Genomic DNA, 21,035 nt, shown 5'->3' with positions numbered 1-21,035 from the left:
AGTCAGTTACCTTAGTAACAGCTAAAGGCACGCAGTGGGAAAACACTCAACTTAATAATCAATATTTAAAAATAAAGACAGGTCTGGAAAACAGCCAGCTTTCTCAAAGCCATGCTTTGTGCTAAATTTACTTTTTAACTAAAGAAGTGACAATCTGAGAAAAGAAAGGCGTGCTTCAGCACAGCAATTCAACAAAATTAACATTTAAAAACAAATTTTTAAAATTGCTAACAGAAAAAATAACACATTACAGATATTTCATACAGAGTCCTCTTCCGGATAGATTTTAGTGGGTAAACTATATTACTGCAGAGACATGAAATTCCAATTCCCATCTATATGTACCAAGAGTTTTTAAGAAAGTCTCTTTGTGGTACATATAAATTATGATCCTGAAAACGCCAGTGAAAGACCCTTATCCCCTAGAAGACCATCAACCACGTTTTATAACTGTGATCAGCAACAAAATCGTTGCAGAAGAGGATTCTGCGGCAACCTGTCATTTAGTCTGAACGATAAGCACTGGTTTAATCCATCTGTTGGGAATTTTGCTCTGAATAATTGACATCAGAGAGAGGTAGAGACCTGAATGCCTGAGAGGAACCTGCTGGCCTAAGAAGAATTCTGAGGAATAGCTCTGTGTTAAAACCGCCTCACAGAAAGACCAAATTCTCCTTCAAATTGATTTTTTTTTTATTATTTTTAAACTGCGATGACTACTACAGCGTGGAAGAAAAGGGATAAGATACAAGAAAAAAAATTAATTCAGAGCACTGCAAAAACATTCACTTGCAAGATGTGAAAAGAGGTAGGTACAATAAATAAAAATATTGTAGATGAGCAAGTGACAGAAGAGCGTGGGCTTGCTGGGCACAGACAGCAAAATGGTGGCGTTATCCGTATGGGATATGAAGGGGAGACGAAGGCACTACTGAATATTCGCCGTAGAAGCAAACGCTCAGGGACCGTCGTTTGGAGGTAGTGCTGGTACTGTGCAAGCAACTCATTTTCTTCTACAATTAGTTGGGTGACACTTAGAGGACAAGAGAAATTCTCCCTAGGGAATGGCCTTAAATCTGCCCTTCACCGGTAACAGCCGCACGAAACCACTGTCCTTTTGAAACAAGGTATTTACCCACTGGCTTAGACCAACTTATTTCTTCACCGCACACAACCTTTTCTCTAAAAATGTGCTTTTGGACAGTAATATACAGATATAGTACATACAGGACTAATACAGTTTGTATATACATAGATTATGTACATGATGTTTGAATCAAAACACCTTATCTAAAGAGGTGACTGCAGCATGGTGGGATTTAGACTTCACATTCTATTTTAATCCTCTGAGCAGACAGGGTACCTGATCCTAAATTTGCCGTTTGGATATGATTTAAAATTAGTTGGATGCAGAGAGAGGTTGTTTTTTTTTTTTCCCTGAAAGCTCTTAATCATTGTGGAATTGCCGAGACTTCAGGAGCTGCAACCCCCAAAGCAGGGCAGTTAAGATCTGCTTCGACAAGACCAATTATTCATTTCAGGTTGTTGTAGACAAAGAGTTCACGTTCACTCTTAAAAGAAATGGCTTACACGACTAACACACTGTCTTACAATTTTTTTTGTGTGAAAACATTTCCTTGCTTATCCATTCCCTTTTGGTTTAAAACTTTTTTTTTTTGTGTAAGTATTCTTCATTTATCTGAGCGCCGTACCTTCACAACTGGTAAAATTCCGGATGGCCACTGAACTGAATGCGTTTTTTCCCATGGAATGCTGTGGCTAGGACTAACCCACTGACCTGGGTAGGACCGGGGACCCGATGATTAAACTGGGCTGCCTTAGCATGTCTTATCTCTGCCTGAGATTCCGATACAGGCCATGTAAGAGGTCTCAGAACCTCAATCGCCATGGGATGAAAGCTTTTTGACCTTTAAAAGCACAGGGAAAGCCAACAGCAGGGATCAGGGTGATCCTCATCTGTACTAGAAAGCAGGAGGCCTAAAGGCCTTTGTCTTGAGATTATTTCACTAGGACAAAACCTTTGTGAGTCACTAATGTAAATTTGGTAAGGAAGAAAGTCCAAACTGCCAATTTATTGGAATGCCCATGAAGCAGGTGCCCTGGATGTAGTTAGGAGGAGCAATAGCACATCTGAAACATGGAATTGGTGATAAATTCCACGCCAGTGGAAGGCCAAGCCCGTTACCTTAACCGGCGCGATAAATACGTATTGCACCTTCTGCAGTTTGCTTTCTGAACTCGCTATCGTGACAGTTGCTAGCGAGAACAAGAGGCAGAATTGCATGTCCCCTTATTAATACATACCAAACCGCCTAGGTCTTAGACAAATTGCATGTCCTTCGAGGCAGCGTATCTTCATAGACACCTATGAAGATCAAAGTTGTCTCCAACTCACCATTTTTTTTTGTTAGTGGTTTTTGGAGATGATTATGGGCATTGAACTATGTCAACGTAAAAATCAGGCAGTAAAAAATAAATCTACATTTCAAGTGTCCTTATTCTGAGCTGCAAATTACCAAAAAAATCACATACAGATCAGTCTCTTTTTTACTGTACAGTTTAGCATCCGTTTATTATTGTGTATTGGTTCTTCCATAAACCTGTTTGGTCCATATTTAAAAAGCTCCTTAAATCCCATTCGTGATTTTCTTTTCTTCACTGGAGCTCTCTGGGTAGGAGAGGTGGGCTTAAATATACTTTCTTCAGACTTTATTGAGAAATTCCAACTTGAGAGAAGCAGGGAGATGAATCGAGTCCATGGTTATGGAGGATGGGTTGAATGGAAACAAAACTGGGAACATGTGCTTGAAGTCTAACAGCAGCTGCGGAGGATCGTTTCGCTCTTGCAAGTGCATCTGTGAGGTGTGGGAGAAGAAAACAAATTTAGTGTCACTTGTTGCCTTTTCTTTGCATTTGGCACGTTTATCATCATCAAAGGCTTGAGAACACACACGATTTTAGAGATATTGCAAAAACCAGCGAGAACTATTTTGTTCTCTTATTGCAGCAGCCTTCCTCCCAGCAAATATTTACAGGAACTTCTACACAGATTACAGGAATCACTGCTTTGGAAGAACCTGGCGACATTTTCCACATGACCGCGAAGCAAGACACAGGACTTGGAAGCAACACGACCCCCCCGCGCAGCGAAAGCAGCGCTGTGTGACACCAGCAGACCACTTTTAATTCAGCCGCTCAGTGACGGAGGCATACTCTACGAGTAGCTGAACATGTTTCTCTTTCCATTTCCTGCCTCCTCCTTGGGAGCATTAAAAGAACTTCGGTTTTCATTTATTGATTTTTCCTTTAGTTGCCAATTTTTGCCTCGTACTTCCGAAGTAACTGCATTTCAGAGATGCTTCGCTGACTCCTGCAACCTTACCTCGGAGCCGCAGTGCTACTAAAGAGTATTGCATTAGCTGATCTGAGAACTTAGGTGCTTATTGCTCTTTGTGATTAACAGCCTGGTTATCCCTGAGGCCGTACGCTGCAAATAAGCGTGTGCACACACAGAGCACTAAATTCAGGACAACGTGCAGCAGCATGCCTATCACAAATTGCCCGAGTTAGTAAAGATTTAATGTAGGTGTCATTAGTACTACCTCCTCCACTTTACGGCCTTTTAATTTACCTGTATGTCTCGTATGAAAGCTACTGTCACGCGTTCTTCAAACTCATTCACAGGAGTGTAGAGATTAAGTATCTTTACAATCTGTTGAAAACAAAATAGGATTACAGACAGTCATGAGAAGCCAAACTTTTCCAGAATGCAAAGCACCACTAATATTTTCTCTTGATATGGCCATAACGAGTCTCCTATGACACTACTGAGAAGCAGAAGTAGCACGTATCATCCTGGTGCTCCTTTGCCGCTGTAAGGTGTGGCAAGCATCTACGGACCTGTCAAAGTCACGGCAACATTTGTAAACGGGGAACAGACTTGAACATCAGATTTGTACAGGGACTCCACTCGGTCGGCACATGGTGACACGGGTGACCACTTCCCAGTACTTCCGATGTCACTTCTCCTCCTGCTCCTCCCCTACCACCCCTCAAGAGCACATGTTATAGATGATGGAGATACAGGAGAAAGGATCCCCAAGAATCACTGGAGATCAGCTCACGCCTCTCGCTTCTCCCTTGCTATGACATTATCAAATTAAGGCTAGGCAATCCAGCAACAAAGACAATGAGTTTATAACCTCCTGGAGTGGAGTCTCAATGTTTAAGGTCGGATCCAGCCAGCCTAGCTGGGCAGTTCTCAACCTCCTGCCCCAAATACGAGTGCTCGCTGGGCATCCTGCAGACCTAGACAACGGGTGGGTTTAAAATGCCAAGTGTCTGACTTGTACCACAAACCCCTCAGGGCTGGCTTTCATCTTTGAACATTTCGGCTGGAGCTCCGGCACCATCAGCAGCGCTGTAAGAGAGGAGCCGCTGCAATGACTACCTCTGACAGGGGTCGATACCAAACATCAGTCCTGAAAATGACAAGTTGTCCCCACCGTGGGAATGGCACGAAGAGCTGGCACCGGGAGACCACCCCTTCCCACTCCTTTACTTATCAGTACCCTCTGGTGTAAACCTCTGCCCTGCTCCCTACCTGCTGTGTCGTGAGCGACGTGCACAAGGAGCAGATGGCCTCGGCATCTTCCGAGGTTTTCTTTTTCAGCTGCAGAAGCTGGGCCGCCTGAATCAAGGGCTCCAAAGTTTGTGCCGCCCCACTCTGCTGCAGATTCTTCCCACGCAGCCATTCCTCCAGCTGGCTTATGTTAAACCTGAGTAAGCAACCAAGATAAGATGTGAGCTGAGAGCCGTGAGATAAGACACAGCATCTCAGAAATCCTCTACAAGACTCAAGGTACATTGCAGTGCTGGTATACATGGCTTTTTTGACGCATATTTGTGATACACACGGCAAGTGGCAACCAGACGAAAGCTTAATACTCAGCAACTGAAAGCAGAACTTATACTTTATGTATCTTAGAAATAGATGAGCCATGTAACAGCTGAACAGCACAAGGGATGTGCTTTTCTACAGCATTCCGATGCGTTCAAGTTTCAAAAGTCAATTAAAATCAAGCTTTTAACAAGCTTTTAAATGCTAACTAAATCCTGCAAGGTACCTGAGTGCCTTTGAAAACATCTACACAAAAAATGCCTTTGCTTGTGCCCGCTCCCGGGCTCAAGGGGAACACACAAAGGATCCACCGTGGGAAGGGGAGAGGATAGCAAAAGGAAGGTTTAAATCATTTACAGTGAGAAGTAAGTTGACAGATTTATGCTGGGGCTGATAAATAGCCACGACCCCTTTCCAGCAGGTTTGCACTAGCTGTCCTTTCATGTTTCAATCCTTATCGCCACACTACGCTAAGATGGCGATGGAGCACGGGGGCCCCTGACCCCAGCCCAGCCAACGTCCGTGCTGCCGCTTGCCTGCGGCTCATGAGAGGCCAGAGCCACTTCACACAGCAACAGGGGTTTGTCTTGAAGATCCACCTGCAGAATGGGAGCCTTTGATGCTACACTTGTTAGAGCAGGAAGGAACCACGGAGACTTCTCCACCCTGATGTTCAATCCATCCAGCATCACCTGGTGTAGTCTTTGGGCTGGGCAGCCTTCCCATTCAGGCTGGTGAGGCAAGGCTAGGGGAAAGCCCACCCCAGAGATAATTACTGTAACAGGCTTTTAAATCATGAGTGGCACAGCAAACTGCATTGCACAGGCATTACTCAACGGCGGTCAGCTTTAACTGCCACTGCATCAGTCCCCTGCTGAATCCAGTGTCTCTCCCCTTCCTTACACCACTGCATTTTATTTTCCTATTTTTCCACCACCTTGTAAAATTAACCAAAAATTCCTTAAGCAGTTACATCCCCGCCCCAAGCCTGTGTCCCACCTTAGCTGCATGCCCGTGCTCCATGAGCAGACATCCTTCCTCAGCAGGAGGTTGTTCAGGGCGACCGCGTTGATCATGTAGAAGAGCTGCTTGAAGACCTGCTGCACGATCTCTGGGTCCAGACCCTGGTCGCACATGATGCTGTGGAATGTGTTCAGCTGGCGAATTATTGAGTCTAAGCTGTAGGTGCTGTCACCATCTGCCATGCTGGAGGAGCGATTCCTGTAGCCCATCGGCTTAACACCAGAAAGCCCTTGGATACTTTCATTTTCCAACACTGCAGACACTGAAAAAGGGGGGGGGGCGGCACAGGAAATGAGCTGAAAAAGCTTGCGTTCACCTGTTAGTCACTAGAAGTAAGAACTGATCCCTCCGTGGGCAGTCATAAAAATGCAGCAGTCTCAGTGATGCAATATGATGGATGCTGGGAGGCCTGATCCATGAATTGCTAGTTTATTGTGATGATACGAAATAGTTAAAGCACACAGAATATCTTTAGGATCACGCTTTTTCCTCCATTTGGTGTTACTACGCAGAAATCACTTACCATGCCGCAGGAACTGGGAACACCTCTCCTTTGAGCTGTGATCAGTTCTCCCTCTACCCACCACAGAGCCTTAAAGACTGCAGTTAAAGTGATTAATTGGCTCAAAGGATTGGGAAAAATGAAGACAGATGAAAAAGTAATAAAACTCTTACAACCTGACTAAGCGGTAGTGGAACGGGACACCTTTCTGCGAGAAGCAGGAGGAACATGCAGCGATGCCGTGGGATACAGCCTGAATTTGTGCAATGACTTTTGGAGGGCAAAGGGAGAGAGGCCCAGATAGAGAGGAGTCTGGGCTGGGAGCTCAAGGAAACTACCAGCAGCTAGAAAATATAAAGCACTGAGAACAGCCCCTCAAGTAGCTTCGCAAGGAGGACAGATTTAGCTGAGGAGGTAACTCTTGCCATACGGACTCACCCTTGCAAAACAAGGTTTTTATTAGTCTCTTTTTTCCTCTTCCCAATTCTCTCCTCCCTCATAATGCACATTTCCATCTATAAAAAGCTTAACCACGAACCTGGTCTGGAGGGGAACTCTGTTCCTACGGACCCACCAGCACCACCTCACCTCTGTCATTACCTCCCCAGAGAAAGGAAGGAGGTATCTTCCATAACATGATGGGGAAGAAACCTCATCCCTATTAGTTTCTATCATGGGGGGAAAAGAAAAACTCATCCAGGCCTGCCTCCCTAACTCCAGGTCACTGCTAACATGAGGACCTGCTCCAAACCCATTCTTTTTAAAATATGCCTCCCTACCAACTGCAGGCTTTTCTTTTGGGGAGAAGTCATGCTAGCACCGTTACAAAGGTCTGAAAAACACTCAAGAGTAGATAATTACAGCAAAAAAATACCCTCCTAGGAGTGTGCTGTGAACTTACCGATCATGGGCTGGAGTACGCCCTCTGCTATCTTAATGAGCTGCTGGTAGATCTGGATGGAGAGGTGGCTCAGCACCTGGCGGTACTCGGTCAGGTCAAAGTTCTTCAGACAGTGCTCGTTCTGCTTAGGCGTGTTTTGTGTCATGAAACCCTGAACGGAAGGAGATGAAAACACCGGGTTTCATTATTCCACCTATTTATAGTCCAGTAAAACCACTGCATTACAAAAACCCTTCGAGTACAATATACCCAAGATGTTACCAAAGTACATTTTCACTCTATTATAGAAAAGATCAAGACTCATAAACCACCTTTGATTTACTCAGCCATTTGTTCGTAAATTATTACTAGAGGGCTGCTTTTTGAAGAAAATTATCATTATGCAATAAGTTTTTCAATGTAGCGTCAGCAAGCAGCAGCATTTGTATTAACTGCAACATCTACATAAACCAGAAGATGACATTTCAGTCCCCAAGAAACTTTTTTTAGCTATTTGTTCCTCCCTGCGAGTTGCAATAATTTATTAAACCAAATATTTTGAGATTAAGGTATTAGAAAATGGGAAAGAAATATTATAACCACGTGCTATATGCTTGGACAACATTTTTAACCGATCTGAAGTTCAGAAACCTCTCCAAATAACTGAATTTATTCCCTGCCTTTCGCTGGAGCAGCAGCTGATCTCCCATCCTGCAAACGCGTGCTGTAGCCCCGAGTTCGGGGCTCAGACATGAATGCCGGTTTTGCTCGCAGAAGCAAATATGATCTAACTTAACCTTGTGATTAACACAGGTGCTTTAATTGCCTGCTCATGTGGTCTTACCAGCTTGGTGTCAAAATGAGAACTACGCAACTTTTTTTTGTTGTTTGCTGACTAGCAAAAAATTTGAGTTGACTTCAGAATTTCTCGTTTTTCCTCACTAATGAAAAAAATATCGTGCTCTTCGCAGTGCAAGACTGCATTTCGTTTGGGTTTTTCTTTTAAACCCGTTTTCTTAAAAATCGGTTGGATTTCAAACTAAAGATAACAGGATTTTGGAAACTGCTCAGAATTATTTTACCAAATTATCAACAGAACTTGAAAATAGCTTGTTCATTTAACACAGCAAATCCTAGCAAAGAATGTGAAATTTAAGTTTGGGTTTGGGGTTTTTTTTACCCTGCTGGATTTCTGCAGAGGCTTTTCTTTAAATGTAATGTTGTTATCCAGGCAGAAGAGGGCAAACAGGAGCATAACTATTAGTAAGTATTACCTAATTTATTTTTCTTTTTAATTTAAATCTTGGAAGCGCAACGCTAAGGTTTTACATGCCGGTCATTATCTTGTGAATGACCTGAATAGTTAATTTGACTCCATGAAATTTTGATTTAGTCTTAAAGCTTGATTGCTCAATACATCTAACACAAATCAAGACTGAATGAGAAACGACAGAATTTGGCTCTGTTGAAAATTTTAAATACCCAGAACATATGGCTCTAAGAATGGCAGCGTGTAACGTACTAAGCGGATTGTGACGATCTGGTTTTGTCGGAAGGGATCAGCTTATAATAAAACTTATTTCAACTTATAAAATATTGCTGAGGTGGGAAGAAGTGAGAGGATTTCCTTCTGAAACCTTACATTATGATTATGCATTTTTGCTCTCTGAAAGTGTGGTTATTTTGAACTACTTGAACAGAACAAGAAAAAAAAAGATCAGTAGAAACATTCAGAATAAAACTGTAAGATTTGGAACAATTTTCCCTTGTCTAAAAATCTCGGTTAATGAAAAGCTGTGGGATCTATTAAAACCAGGGGAACCACCTCCAACACGGCCTACCAGAAGGAAATCCCCAGTTCAGGCAAATCAAAGTGCACGGCTGGCTACGAAATTCAAAATATTCTGTTCCACGTTGTGTTGTAATCGTCCTGGTTTCAGTTCTCAAATGCCTTGTCTCGGTGCAATGCCCCGTGAACCTCTGGTAGGAGCTGCCTCACGTTATATCCAAATAAAAGAAGGAGGAAGGTCAGAGATGACCCCGTGTCGTAGCCAGAGGGAAGCCACCAGACCCAGGAGAGCCGAACACGCTTCCTGGAGGAATGTCACTGTACTCAAGCATCAACCACGAGTTTCTTACCGCATCTCCGCTGTACTGCTTTAAACAGTGCAGGAGGCGACACGTATTCGCCAGCCAAAACGACGTCATCTCAAAATCGTCATTGTGTTTCTGGAGGAGCAAAATGAAAACATGTGAGACCCCTCACACTAATTGCTAAGATCGTAATTCTCCTGTTCTTCCAAAAAGGGAAGCTATAAGAATGTTTGGGTTAGAAAATCACTACGAGTGCTGAATTTCCCATGCTTCGACCATCTTTCTCCATCTCAACCCAAAGAGAAGAGGGAATGGACACCTACCTTCAACACTTTCTTAATGCCGTTGATGGTGGAGGTGAGCAAGGAGTGCACTTTCTGGTCATCGTTGATATAATCCGCGTGTCTGATGCACATGTAGAGGATATAGGCGGGAAGGCAGGGAACAGTAGCAGACACTGCCTGGGGCTTGAGATCTAGAAGATTTGAATTTGTTTGTTTTTTGTGTTTTTTTTTTTTAGTTTGTTTTGGCTTGGGGTTTTTTTGTTTGTTTAGTTTTTTTTTTAATCCTCTTAAAATTCACTGTCAGGTGAAACAGGCAACACCAGAGCTGGAGACATACCCAGGCAAACCCCTCTCCCCTCCAGCCCCGGAGAAGCTGAGATTTAGAATCATAGAATCATTAAGACTGGAAAAGACCTCTAGGACCATCAGGTCCAACTCCCAACCCAGCACCCCCAGGCCTCCTAAACCATGGCCCCAAGGGCCACGTCTGCACGTCCTTTGAACCCCCCCAGGGACGGTGACTCCCCCACCTCTCTGGGCAGCCTGTGCCAGGGCCTGACCGCTCTGGCAGGGAAGACATTTCCCCTCATCTCCAACCTAAACCTCCCCTGGTGCAGCTTGAGGCTGTTTCCTCTCGTCCTGTCCCTGGTGACTTGGGAGCAGAGACCGACCCCCCCCTCACTCCAGCCCCTCTCAGGTACTTGTAACCAAACACAGCGAGTTGTTTGGCAACTTGCATCCTTCTCTGCAGCGTGGACACAGAACCAGAGGTCCAGCTGCAGGACAGACAGACCTGCTGGAGCCAGCCAAAGCAGAAAAGCCACAGCACCAGGGCTTGGGAAGGTAGCACAGCATGCACTGATGTTCGTGCTGGTACGACATTACATTTTAGGGATGCACCAGGTGTGCACAGATAGTGCTACATCTTCTTTACCAGGTAAAAGCCTGCTCAAGCAGCACACAAATAACCTTAGAAAAACCTTTCTGAAGCTTTCAGGAATACCTCCCACAGGTTATAACCCTCCCCCAAACTCTGAATTCACGACTCAGTAAATCAGTCTTTCCCTCAAGATACTGGATCCTAATGGGAGCTGTGGGCATTTGCTGCCTCTAAAGGAAGAGCCTGTGTGATTTGGGGAACTTCAAAGACCACAGCAATGGGCTAGCATTGCTCTTGGAACACTTTTTACATCCTCACTAGACTCCGCTGGGGTTAGAAGGTGATGGTAAATACTAACACCCAGGGAGGCATGACTTCTCCAGCAGCATTGAATAAGGGGATGCTGGCAGCAATTCTGATCAGACCTTCCAGCGTAAGAGAGCTCACAAGTTTATTATCCATTATTTGTTATTATCTCACAAATCAAACTACCTTTGTTCCATTACTGTGCAAAATCCCTGGGGTCTCTCCCTTACTATCCCCCATCTATTACCGCATCGTATGAAGCTCAGCAAGGTACTGCCTGCTCTAAAAACTGCAGCCTCCTCCTTGCATTTTCCATTTTTTTTGCTATCCCTAAGGGTTATATCCATGCTGGTCTGTCTGCTTAGGACTGTACAGCTTTACCTACCAAAACTGCCGTCACCATAAACATGCAGCCCCAGAAGGGATTAATTTCAGAAGATCTCTCTGTCTGTCTTGAGATCTGAAGTTTGCAAACTCTCCCAGGCAAGAGAAGAAGGAGCCAGGCACAGGAGCAGAGCAAGTTCCTCACCTGTAATGAGGTTTCGGATGAGGAGTGGCTCATCTTCTTTATAATATTCCAACATGCCCTGAAAATCTTTCTCCTTTCTCTGGACAGCGACTTGCATGTTACGCTCGTGCCGCCTCCTCTCCGCTGGTACCATGGCTTGGGATGCTGTGAAAAGAGCATGGAAGGTCGTATTGGGTGATTGAGAACTATTCACATCCTCTGTTGGCCTTAGAGCCAACACTGTGTCAAAGTGCTAGATATTAAGTTTCCAATAATGTCATCGGCTTCGACAGACACATAAAAAATACAAAGAACCACGTCTTGGATTACCGGTCAGCTGTAGTCTGACTCTGAATGAAATAGAGTGCAAAAGTTAGACATAAAGAGGAGAAGATGAAGCTGGTTTTTATTTTCCAAGGAACCACAGGCTAGAAGGCAGTAACCCCACAGGAAGCTTTTTAGCGTATCATTTTCACAGAGGGGTAAAAAAATAGCCAGGCAATGAAAAAAATACCTAAATACCACATCTTCTGGCTGCCTGTAAAGCTGAAGAACCGCAATGGCACACCACTGAGCGTTAGGCTTCCATAAAAGTTTAATAAAACAGAAGAGACCAGCATGCAAGCACTGCACTGAACGGCAGCCTGCTGCATGCAGATGACACTGGCAGAGACCAGCTGTGCTAGCCGTGGAAACCCTCCAGTTATTCAGCGTAATTTCACTTAATGCCTAGTTCTTAGAAATTAGCTCATGAGAACAAGGTTATGTGATGAATCACAGCATCTCCAGAGAACGGAAAGTTCCTCTATACAACACAGATGTCACATTTGAAGTGTTTTCCAATAAAGCAGACTATACATACATATTGTAATCCTAAGTGGTTTTAATCCCCCTCGAAACTGCCAGAACAGAGCAGCTGCCTGCTAGCCACTGGTCTCTCTCTGTGTCTGCTTGGATCACAGCATTGACAGCAATGAAAGCAAAAAGGTTTCTTAAATACCATCCGAACCCTGCTACACCAGGCGTCGGACCAACACCTCCAGCAAACACTCACCCTCCATCACTTCACAGACCCTCTTCCAAGTTTACCGCCTTCAACCACATTAACAAACTCAAGCTACAGCAGCGCAGCTCTACATGCTCAAAGGCAGCCTAAGCATGACCCAGGAGGTTCATCTGGACTCTCCGTTCCCTGCTGTCACACCACCAATGAGCTCAGTGCTAGCGCAGCGTGCCAGAATGAGCAAAATCTTACTTTAATAGAAAGAAAAAGAGAAAAACCTGCAGCTCTCCAAGGCTGGCTAAAGGAGTGAAACCAGAGTGCCACTTCCCCACCCCAATGTCTACCAACAGCCAAGTCACCTTCAAAATCTTGGACCTTCTTCATGTAAATCTTCAGCTGCTTCTTCAGCTTCTTTTCATTCTTTTCCAACTTCTCTAGCAATTCTTTAAGATCCTGGAAAACAGAAGATGCAGTAAACCTAAGAACAACTCACCTGGGGTGAGTTTGAGGCTGCAGTCACTCAGCAGCCTGGTCTATGCACCGCTACCGCACGGTGCGAGCATCTTGGTACGAGAACTGTGTTATTTCTTGATTGCTCAGAAACACCCTTACCTACACTGCAAAGACTGTGGATGTTGTGCACCTGCTTTTTTCTAGGAGCCTACAGCAGGCAATACTCACAACACACCACCCAAAGCATTTTACTCCTGGCTGTTAATCGTATTTAAACTATTTAGATACTACAGTTGTCGAGAAAGGCAAGCAGCCCTCACCTCAGCTTAGGAAGGGCCAGTATCTGCTCCAGACCTTGCAACAGAGATACAGGAGGCAAGAAGGGAAAAATTTATGATAGCTAGGCCAGCTTTTCACAGTGGCAACTGCCCCTCCCCCCAGTAAATGCAGGTTAAAAGAAAGGACCATGTTATCTTTGTGCATAATTACAGAGTATTTCCCCAGCGACTTCAGTGATCTCCTCAGGTAGGTGGTGCCACAAAGTAGGCAGGCTTAAAACAAAAAGAACCGGAATTAAAAAATTAAGTACCTAGGGAGGCATAAGAGTCACACGGCCGCTGAACAGCAGTTCAAGGCCGAGTACCAATGCTCCAAATGCACCAGTGAGAGATGCTGAAGGATCTTGCAGAGATTTTAGGAGTGGAAAAAACCCCAGCGCCTTCTCCTCCCCTTCACATTTCCTATCTCCTTTCTCTCAACCTCTTTTTCTTTCCTCTTCCTTAGGCTGTGTTTTCAGTACAGCCTCTTACCAGATTTTCATTGGTGAGACGTGTGATTTCTTGCTGAAGTCCAAACTCCACCTGGGCCTCTGGAGACAGCTGCAGGTTTTGCAGGAAAGCCTGCTGCTGTTTCTCCATCTCTTCTTTCATTGCATCCACCTGGTTTTTCAGGGCTTCTACCTCCTCCTCATGCTCTCTTCTCTGATCCTGGAGCTGTGCTTCCAGTAACCTGAGAAAAGGACCACACCAATCATCCTGTGATCTTGGCATTGTGGCAGTAACCGCTGGTTGAGATAAGACCCTTCAAAAGTGAGCCAACCTGGGAGATGTTCCTGGTCAACCTCCCTTTAAAATGGACACACACAAAGGGGTGCTACAGCTCTTACTGCCACATTAGTCTGTAATTTGTTTAACTGCAGATTAAATACTTTTGAAATTAGAGGCTTGAGATCAAAAGTTTGTGGTTTGTTTTTTTTTAAAGAAGAGGGAAAAAATAATCCAAGAGCTCCCATTTTTCTGCAACTGTATCACAAATCTGGCTTCCTTTACTCTTCCCATTAGCAAAAAAGCAAATGCATGGCAAGAAAGCAGTGCAGATCAACACCTGCGGGTTTTTCAAAAGCTCAGCTTGAAGGGCATTTGTTCTTCTGCTCACCCCCTTCTCAAACATCAGCTCTTACTCTTGACTGTACGTCTTGCAAACTGCTCCGTGCAGTTGGACTGGCACCGGCTTCGCTTGCTACTGCTGAGAGTTTCAAGAAAGGCAGAAGCCGAAACCCTTCATTCCTTCTAGCTGTTTGTAGAGCTGCTATTTATATTTGCTTAACAAGAAGTATATTCATTTATATTTCAATTTTCATTCATAAACTACCTGCAGAAAACTAGGCACAAGGCAATTTTCTGTCACCTTGATCAGTTCCTGCTTTCATTATCGCTGCTGACTTCACCAGGACTCTACAGCAGCGGGTAAGACAACTCGTTGCCTTGTACTCCATGACGTACAAATACTAACGCCACGATACGCAGCTGACAGAAGTCACCGAAACCAGCCTTTCTCCCACTTTTAGATGGGTACCCAACTTTTTCTCTAATAATTTGTCCTGCCACCCTCTCCTACCCTCCCTTCCCCTACACCAGGTCTCTCTGAGCCTGTACACAAAGACAACCCCAGGGGGGAAACGCTGAGCCTAAGGGTTAGCAAGACATTGAGTTAATGCATTATCGAGCCATTTGCAAAACCAGAATGCCTTTGTTAATCCAGCAGAATAATGATTCATCACTCAGATGTTAACTGCCCTCCCTCCTGTAGACACCCTTGCTGATGGGGATGCTGACAAACCTGGCAAGTGACACGAAAATTGATGGTTTTAGGTATTTTTAGGTATTGCCTACCCTCTGCTAAATGGAAACCTTCTCGTTATTCTACCAGCTCTTTCAAGAAGAGTGAAATAAATTACTCCAGAAGGTATGAGGACTCTGAAGAAAGGGCATCAAGCCAGAAACTGCAAAGTATTAGGTCCCAGACTATACAGGGCAATGGTGGCAAAGAGGAGGAACAACCCAGGGGGATAAACCAAGGCCATGTCCTTCCTGTAGCTCATGGATGTGCTCTCCTGGGCAGAGCTACGGACAGCCACGCACCCGGCTCAGAGGCTTCGGCTTCTCTGGCATTGGATGCAAACAGCGATCGTCAAAGGCGAGGAAGGCTCTGGTGTCGATAGCTTAGCATTTGCCCAGGACGTGCACAGACGTGGGGCTGTGCCAGTGGGGAAGAAGCTTCTTCGGGACCAACTGTTTCAGGTCCACTGGGAAATTAATGGAGATTCACGCCTGTGAACTGCTTAATTGTTCCTTCAGGGAAGCATGAGAATTTTTTTGGTGTTGTTTTGGGGTTTGGATGAAAAGCATTAATCATTCTCCAGTTTGTTTTTCGTTGTTGTTGCTTTAAAAAAAAAAAATTGAAACAACCCAATCTCTACACTCATTTTCCAGCAAAAGATAGAAAAGGATATTTTCCAACTATAGAAACATGGGCAGTAACACACACAGCCTCGTAATCATGCTGTCAGGAGTTATATTCTTAAAAGGCTTGGAAAATACAGGCACACCATGAAGTAAGTACTTAATTTTCATTTTGTTTCTTCACGTGGGTTCGGATTAACTGTGAGCTGCCGTCAGAAAAACATGCTCCTTCAAGAACTTGGGTTCCTACATTGCTTTGAAAAACAAATTAATCGTCCCCAGTATTTTTCCTGTTGTTGTCTGGTTTTACTCTGATCCTTCTAGATCTGAGCACTTTAGACTACTTTATACAAAAGATTATTTTGACTTTTCCTTCCTATAGTGTCCTTAATCAGCTCGTTTCATATCTTTTATAAAAATCATATATACTGGAGCCTCATAACCACCCTGCGGGAGAGCACAGACTGATTAACATTTAATTATCAGCTCTTCCAAGCACCAGGTTGAACCAGGAGAAAAAAATCCAGGAGTCCTTCTGCCTCGCTTTAATCTCCATTTGTGTTTCTAAACATTCATTAGTTTGGAGATGAGAGATCATTACAGAATCACCGGCATCCCCAGAAGATACGGAGGTTGCAGTTGCTGCCCTGGTGCGTCCCGCTGGGGTATTTGCCCACCAGAGCAGGACGTGGGGAGGGCTGTGGAAGGACGGCACTGTGTCCCCACCACGTTCTTCCTCCTTATACCTACAGGCAACGCATGGATGGGAGCGCACAATCCCCGGGAGCATGCAAAGCAGACAGCATCGTGATACAAGCACAGGGACTCCGCTTCTGACGTGTCAAGGACTGGGAGAAAACTCTTTAGGGAGGTGCTATATCTCAATGCAATTCAGAAATAAAACCATCTAAAATGGTTTGGGGTTTTTTGTTCATTGGTTTGGGGTTTTTTGGGTTTTGTTTTGGGGTTGTTTTGTGGGTTTTTTTGGCTTCCTGGAGATTACAGCTTCCCAACACCTTTATCGCACAATTTCCTATTAATGTAACATAATTCTTACTGAATCACAGCTCAGGCATTAGTGACAACAGCCACCATCAGCAATGCCCAATTAAAATCGCAATGGCACCTCTGAAAATTAGGGGAGGTCTCCATGCCTCCAGTTTGGATATCCTACCTCCACCTGCTCCCAGGAAGGACAACAGGTCCTATAGAAGATAACAGCAGAGGAAGAGAAAGAAACAAAAGGGAAAGCGAAAGGGAGAGAGGGGAGAAGAAGCAGTGGAGGGGGGAAAAAAAGAAAGTATTTGACCTGGCAACTTGCTTTAAACCTTGATAAGCCAAGCCGAGCTCTCCATCTTCATTGAGATACCCCCAGTCCTCAGTCTTGCTAGAAATAAAGGACAGAAAAAGGAAACAACAGGACAGAGAAAGACAAAAGGTCAATTGCAGTAGAAGGGGAAAAGGTGCAGAACCCTTATTAATTTAGTTTTATTTTATTCTTTAAAGCACACTTTCATAACATTGTATTTCCTTTTCCACCATGGCAAAGGAGAACCATGTCCTGGTCGTGCCCTGTACAACACCCCTGGCTACTGGAGCTTCTCCTTCCAGCCCAGCTGCGAAACATGTCCTCACGCAGCCCTTTCCTCCCCGACCCACTGCAGCCAACAATCCAAAAATCATCCAGGAGAGAAGGGACCATCACAGATCACCCAGTCCAACCTCCTGGCAGGATATCATCATTCCTGAGGTATTTTTACCAAAAAGCCCAACTCTTGGAGGTCAGAGCCCGAGTTTCCATTTCATACTGTATGGCTAAACTGCTTCCCGTATGACTGCAAGGAGAAGCTGGCAAGCCCACACCCCACCAACTAGCTCAAATCCTCATTAAAACCTTACGCTTAAAAAGCAGGGAGGAGAAAGACGGACCTTGAGTGATAAATGAGAGAGCAGAAGTCAGCCCGAGGGGTAAAGGAAGAGCTGTCCAAACACAGATGGGGTAAAATGAAAAGCACAGAGTGATCCTTAGCAGCTCTCAACAGGCTGCTTTGCTTCCCCCCACCCAAAAATTAACTATTCTTGAGCTGGAAGAGCCCACATGCGCTTCCAACCTACAGTGCAAAAATAAACTGAGCCCCCTGCTCATTGCATACTGACAGCTTGGAACAACTCTATCCTCTTCCAGACCTTGTGGGCTCTGGCACGTCTCGCTAATAACTCAATTTGAAGACAAGTTTCTCCATTTCCTTCCTTCTGCAGCGACTTCCACTGGACTAAAATAAACTCTCTTCCTTCTACTTCAGTCGAGGGTCTCCTCAATCATCAAGTCAAACACACCAGCCTTTCCTCAGAGCAACCTTCGGTCCGAACACTCCTTGGATAGTTGTTCTCTTACATCCACTCGAGATCAACCCTCTGTATCCAGCCAGGCAGAAAAAGGCCCAGAAAAGTCTCATCTCACTTTAATACTAAAGGTTTCCTTTTAACAGGGTTTGGATTATTTTTTTTTTAAGTTATGAAAGGCAGGAAACTCACTTATCTTTAACAAGGTGTTGAACGCATTACAAATGCGTGATATAAGCTGGTCAACCTGACCAGGAACACTTGCTACAGTGAGATTTTACTTGGCCTCAATGTGGGTTCAAAAAGTTTTGCTTTTTGGAAATAATAATTAAAAAAAAGAAAAACCCAAATCACTTAATATATCAAACTTTCAGAAAAAAATAAAAAAGAACCAAGCCAATATATATCTCCTATTTTAAAAAAGGGTATAGCAAATGCCATTCCCTGGCAAGGAAAGCTCTGCATATTTAAATGGAAAAGCACAAGCCTTCTAAAGCAAATTTTCACACGAGGAAAGCAGTGAGAACTGTGGCGTTGCAGCACTACCACGAAAGAACTCGAGAGGTGTCTCACCACCGCAGACAGCTTGCCCATCCCTTTGATCCTGGTGTACGAGCGCGGCATTTCTCAAAAGCAACAAACATTTCAGGCATTGACATTTGGAAAATTCATCTGTTAAAGCCGCATGTATGAATTTAGATTAAAGTTTTACCCATGCATAGCAGGATTCCAGAAGGGTCCATAGGCTGACAGATACAGGGAGGTTTATTGGTCTGGTTTGGGTAGTAAGGTCTTTATTTTTTTGGTTCAGATAAGCTTAATAGAACATGTACTTGGGCACTGAAAACCAAGAAAAAAACTCAGAAAGGATCCTCACTATTTATTACATGTCATTAACCTCATCAAATCTCATTTGATGAGCAGCATTTAAGAGATGCATTTTCCTGGATAACCTCCTTTGAAAAATAGCTTTCCTTCCTTTTTGTTTAATCATACGCATTGTGGTAAATGAGGAAAGCAGCTCGAGGGGCTGCCACTATGCTAAGATAAAAGTGCCCTGGGAAATAAGCATTCAGTCCCTGTTCATCAACACGGTACTGACTCAGAAATCACTGAGCTTCTTCCCTTTTCCCAGTAGTTCATATTGTCCAAGTCACTAAAAGTCAACAGGGGTCCTTTCTAGCTAATTAGATTAATTAGCATGTGCCAAAATAATTTCCTAAAATGCTGGGTAAATCCTTCTCTCAAACAAGCCTGAAATGAGTTGAAAGGACACGATCTGCAAAACCTCTTTTCTCCTTTGTCCTTACATTGGAGGTATGAGTCTGGGGGAGCAGCTGGTGACCCACAGTTGGCAAACTGCCTCCATGAAAGGGAGAGAAACTCCTGCCCAAACACCTCCCTCCCCTCCTCCAAGTAGCTTAAAGGAGGTGCAGGTATACCAAACCCCAGAGATGTTAATTTTAGCACCTTCAGACAATTATCATCTCTTAATAAAGGAGAAGGAGCATTTCATTTTCAAACACAGATACGCTTGTTGTTTAATTAAATGGAAAACTAATGCACATCACAGATTAGATACATGACAGAGTGGGAAGCAGTGATAAGAGACACATCAGAGAGTGGGAAGCAGAGATATGAGCCCTTTCCGTGTGATGGCCTCTTCCAGCTGCAAAAGCACCCTCCAAGTGAAGCCAGCATCATCAGCCCTTTACTTTGCACTGCAGCTGCAGGTGGGACTTACCCAGCAGGAAAAAAGAGCCATGTACTATACCGAAATCATTTGGAAGTTATCACAGAAGTTAATTTCAAAGACTAAGCTTGATCTGCTTTGAGCTGCCAGATTATTATCTCTAACATCATCACCTAGTCTTTTGTTGGCTCTACCTTTCCACCAAGATCAAAACAGGCTTGAAAGAAAAGATCCCAGGAACTGAAACAGGGAACAAAAAGCCTACTTAGCTTTACACTCAGTTATTGAAGCAGAAAATTAGCTGGAAACTAACTTCATACTTTTCCCTTTAGCAGTTGAAAGCCAGTGGGGGGTGGGGGGTGTGGGAGGGAAGGGAAAAGAAAAAAGCTGAGTTCACTGCATTGGTAAGGGTTTGCTTTTAAATCAAACTTCCCCTTGACCTGGCATCAAAGGGCTTCCCCTCAAGAGCAGTGTGGAGGAAGGGGATCACTACGTGGACAGGGTTAGCAGCACCTGGAAGACCTTCCCATTTTCGTCCTGCTATATTTAAAAGTCCTGGATCATATAAAGTGAATAAAAGGTCTGTCTCCCACCAAAATAAAGCCATGCTCCATCCCCAGCCTAAAGAGCCAAGACATGGTGACTTCAAGCTAGGAGTGACCCATGGGTGGACCACGGCTTTACCACATTGGTCTGAACCGATGGAAGAGCCATCATCTCTATCAGGTATCAGGACAAAGAGAAATGGGAGTGCTTCCTGCAGTGCACCTGGGAGAAAGAGTGGCTCTTGCTTATTAATCCTACTTTAGAATTGCAACCCCATGAGAAAAGCTTTCCGTTAAAATATTTATTGATCAAGATTAGAAAGAGCAAGCAGTTTTATTTCTCAGGCTGACACACTTGGGTATAGAATTGCTTAAGTACAAATGAGGGAATGTTAATTTATATCAACAAATACAATAATCCATGCTCCTTGAGCATTTGTTTTCATCTGTTTTATTGCTATTGACTTCAGCCTACAGTTTATAAACCAACCCAATATACAAACAAATGCACGGGGAACCGTATAACAGGGAAGCTGGTAATGATTAACAAGCCATTGGATAAATCACTAGAGAAAATCAGGGGGATTGTACGTAGAGCTACCGCGACTGTATTGCAAGAGCCAAGCTTTGTTTGAGAGGTAGACGAGAGAGGTGATAGGAAACTGAGCCTGGAGGCTGCAGATTTCCCCTCCCAAGTCTCAAGAGCCCCAAAACCACCACGGCCTTACCACATGAAGTTCTTAAACTGCAGCTCACCTGTGCAATGGCAAGGACAGAGATTTATACCCTGTGGAAAATTAGACCTTTTGCAGCATTTCTGATGATTTGTGTGTGTGATTCCATCCTCCATGCAGAAGTT

General features: G+C 44.2%; 1 protein-coding gene across 1 annotated transcript in view; it reads right to left on the bottom strand.

The window, feature by feature from the left end:
• Positions 1-1,419: 1,419 nt before the first annotated feature.
• Positions 1,420-21,035, bottom strand: part of MYO5B (myosin VB) — a 157,602-nt gene continuing 137,986 nt past the window's right edge. Inside the window, exons 30-39 of the mRNA XM_075077514.1 lie at positions 13,664-13,862; positions 12,761-12,854; positions 11,420-11,563; positions 9,744-9,895; positions 9,466-9,555; positions 7,348-7,498; positions 5,921-6,206; positions 4,625-4,799; positions 3,653-3,733; positions 1,420-2,876 (exon numbers count right to left, since the gene is read on the bottom strand). Coding sequence (XP_074933615.1) covers positions 2,724-2,876; positions 3,653-3,733; positions 4,625-4,799; positions 5,921-6,206; positions 7,348-7,498; positions 9,466-9,555; positions 9,744-9,895; positions 11,420-11,563; positions 12,761-12,854; positions 13,664-13,862 — 1,525 coding nt within the window. The 3' untranslated portion in view covers positions 1,420-2,723. The remainder of the gene's footprint in view (positions 2,877-3,652; positions 3,734-4,624; positions 4,800-5,920; positions 6,207-7,347; positions 7,499-9,465; positions 9,556-9,743; positions 9,896-11,419; positions 11,564-12,760; positions 12,855-13,663; positions 13,863-21,035) is intronic.

The sequence above is a fragment of the Phalacrocorax aristotelis genome, chromosome W (assembly GCF_949628215.1).
Source record: "Phalacrocorax aristotelis chromosome W, bGulAri2.1, whole genome shotgun sequence".
Classification (NCBI taxonomy): domain Eukaryota; kingdom Metazoa; phylum Chordata; class Aves; order Suliformes; family Phalacrocoracidae; genus Phalacrocorax; species Phalacrocorax aristotelis.
Note: the sequence above shows the minus strand (reverse complement) of the source record. Positions and strands in the feature narration are given on the sequence as shown.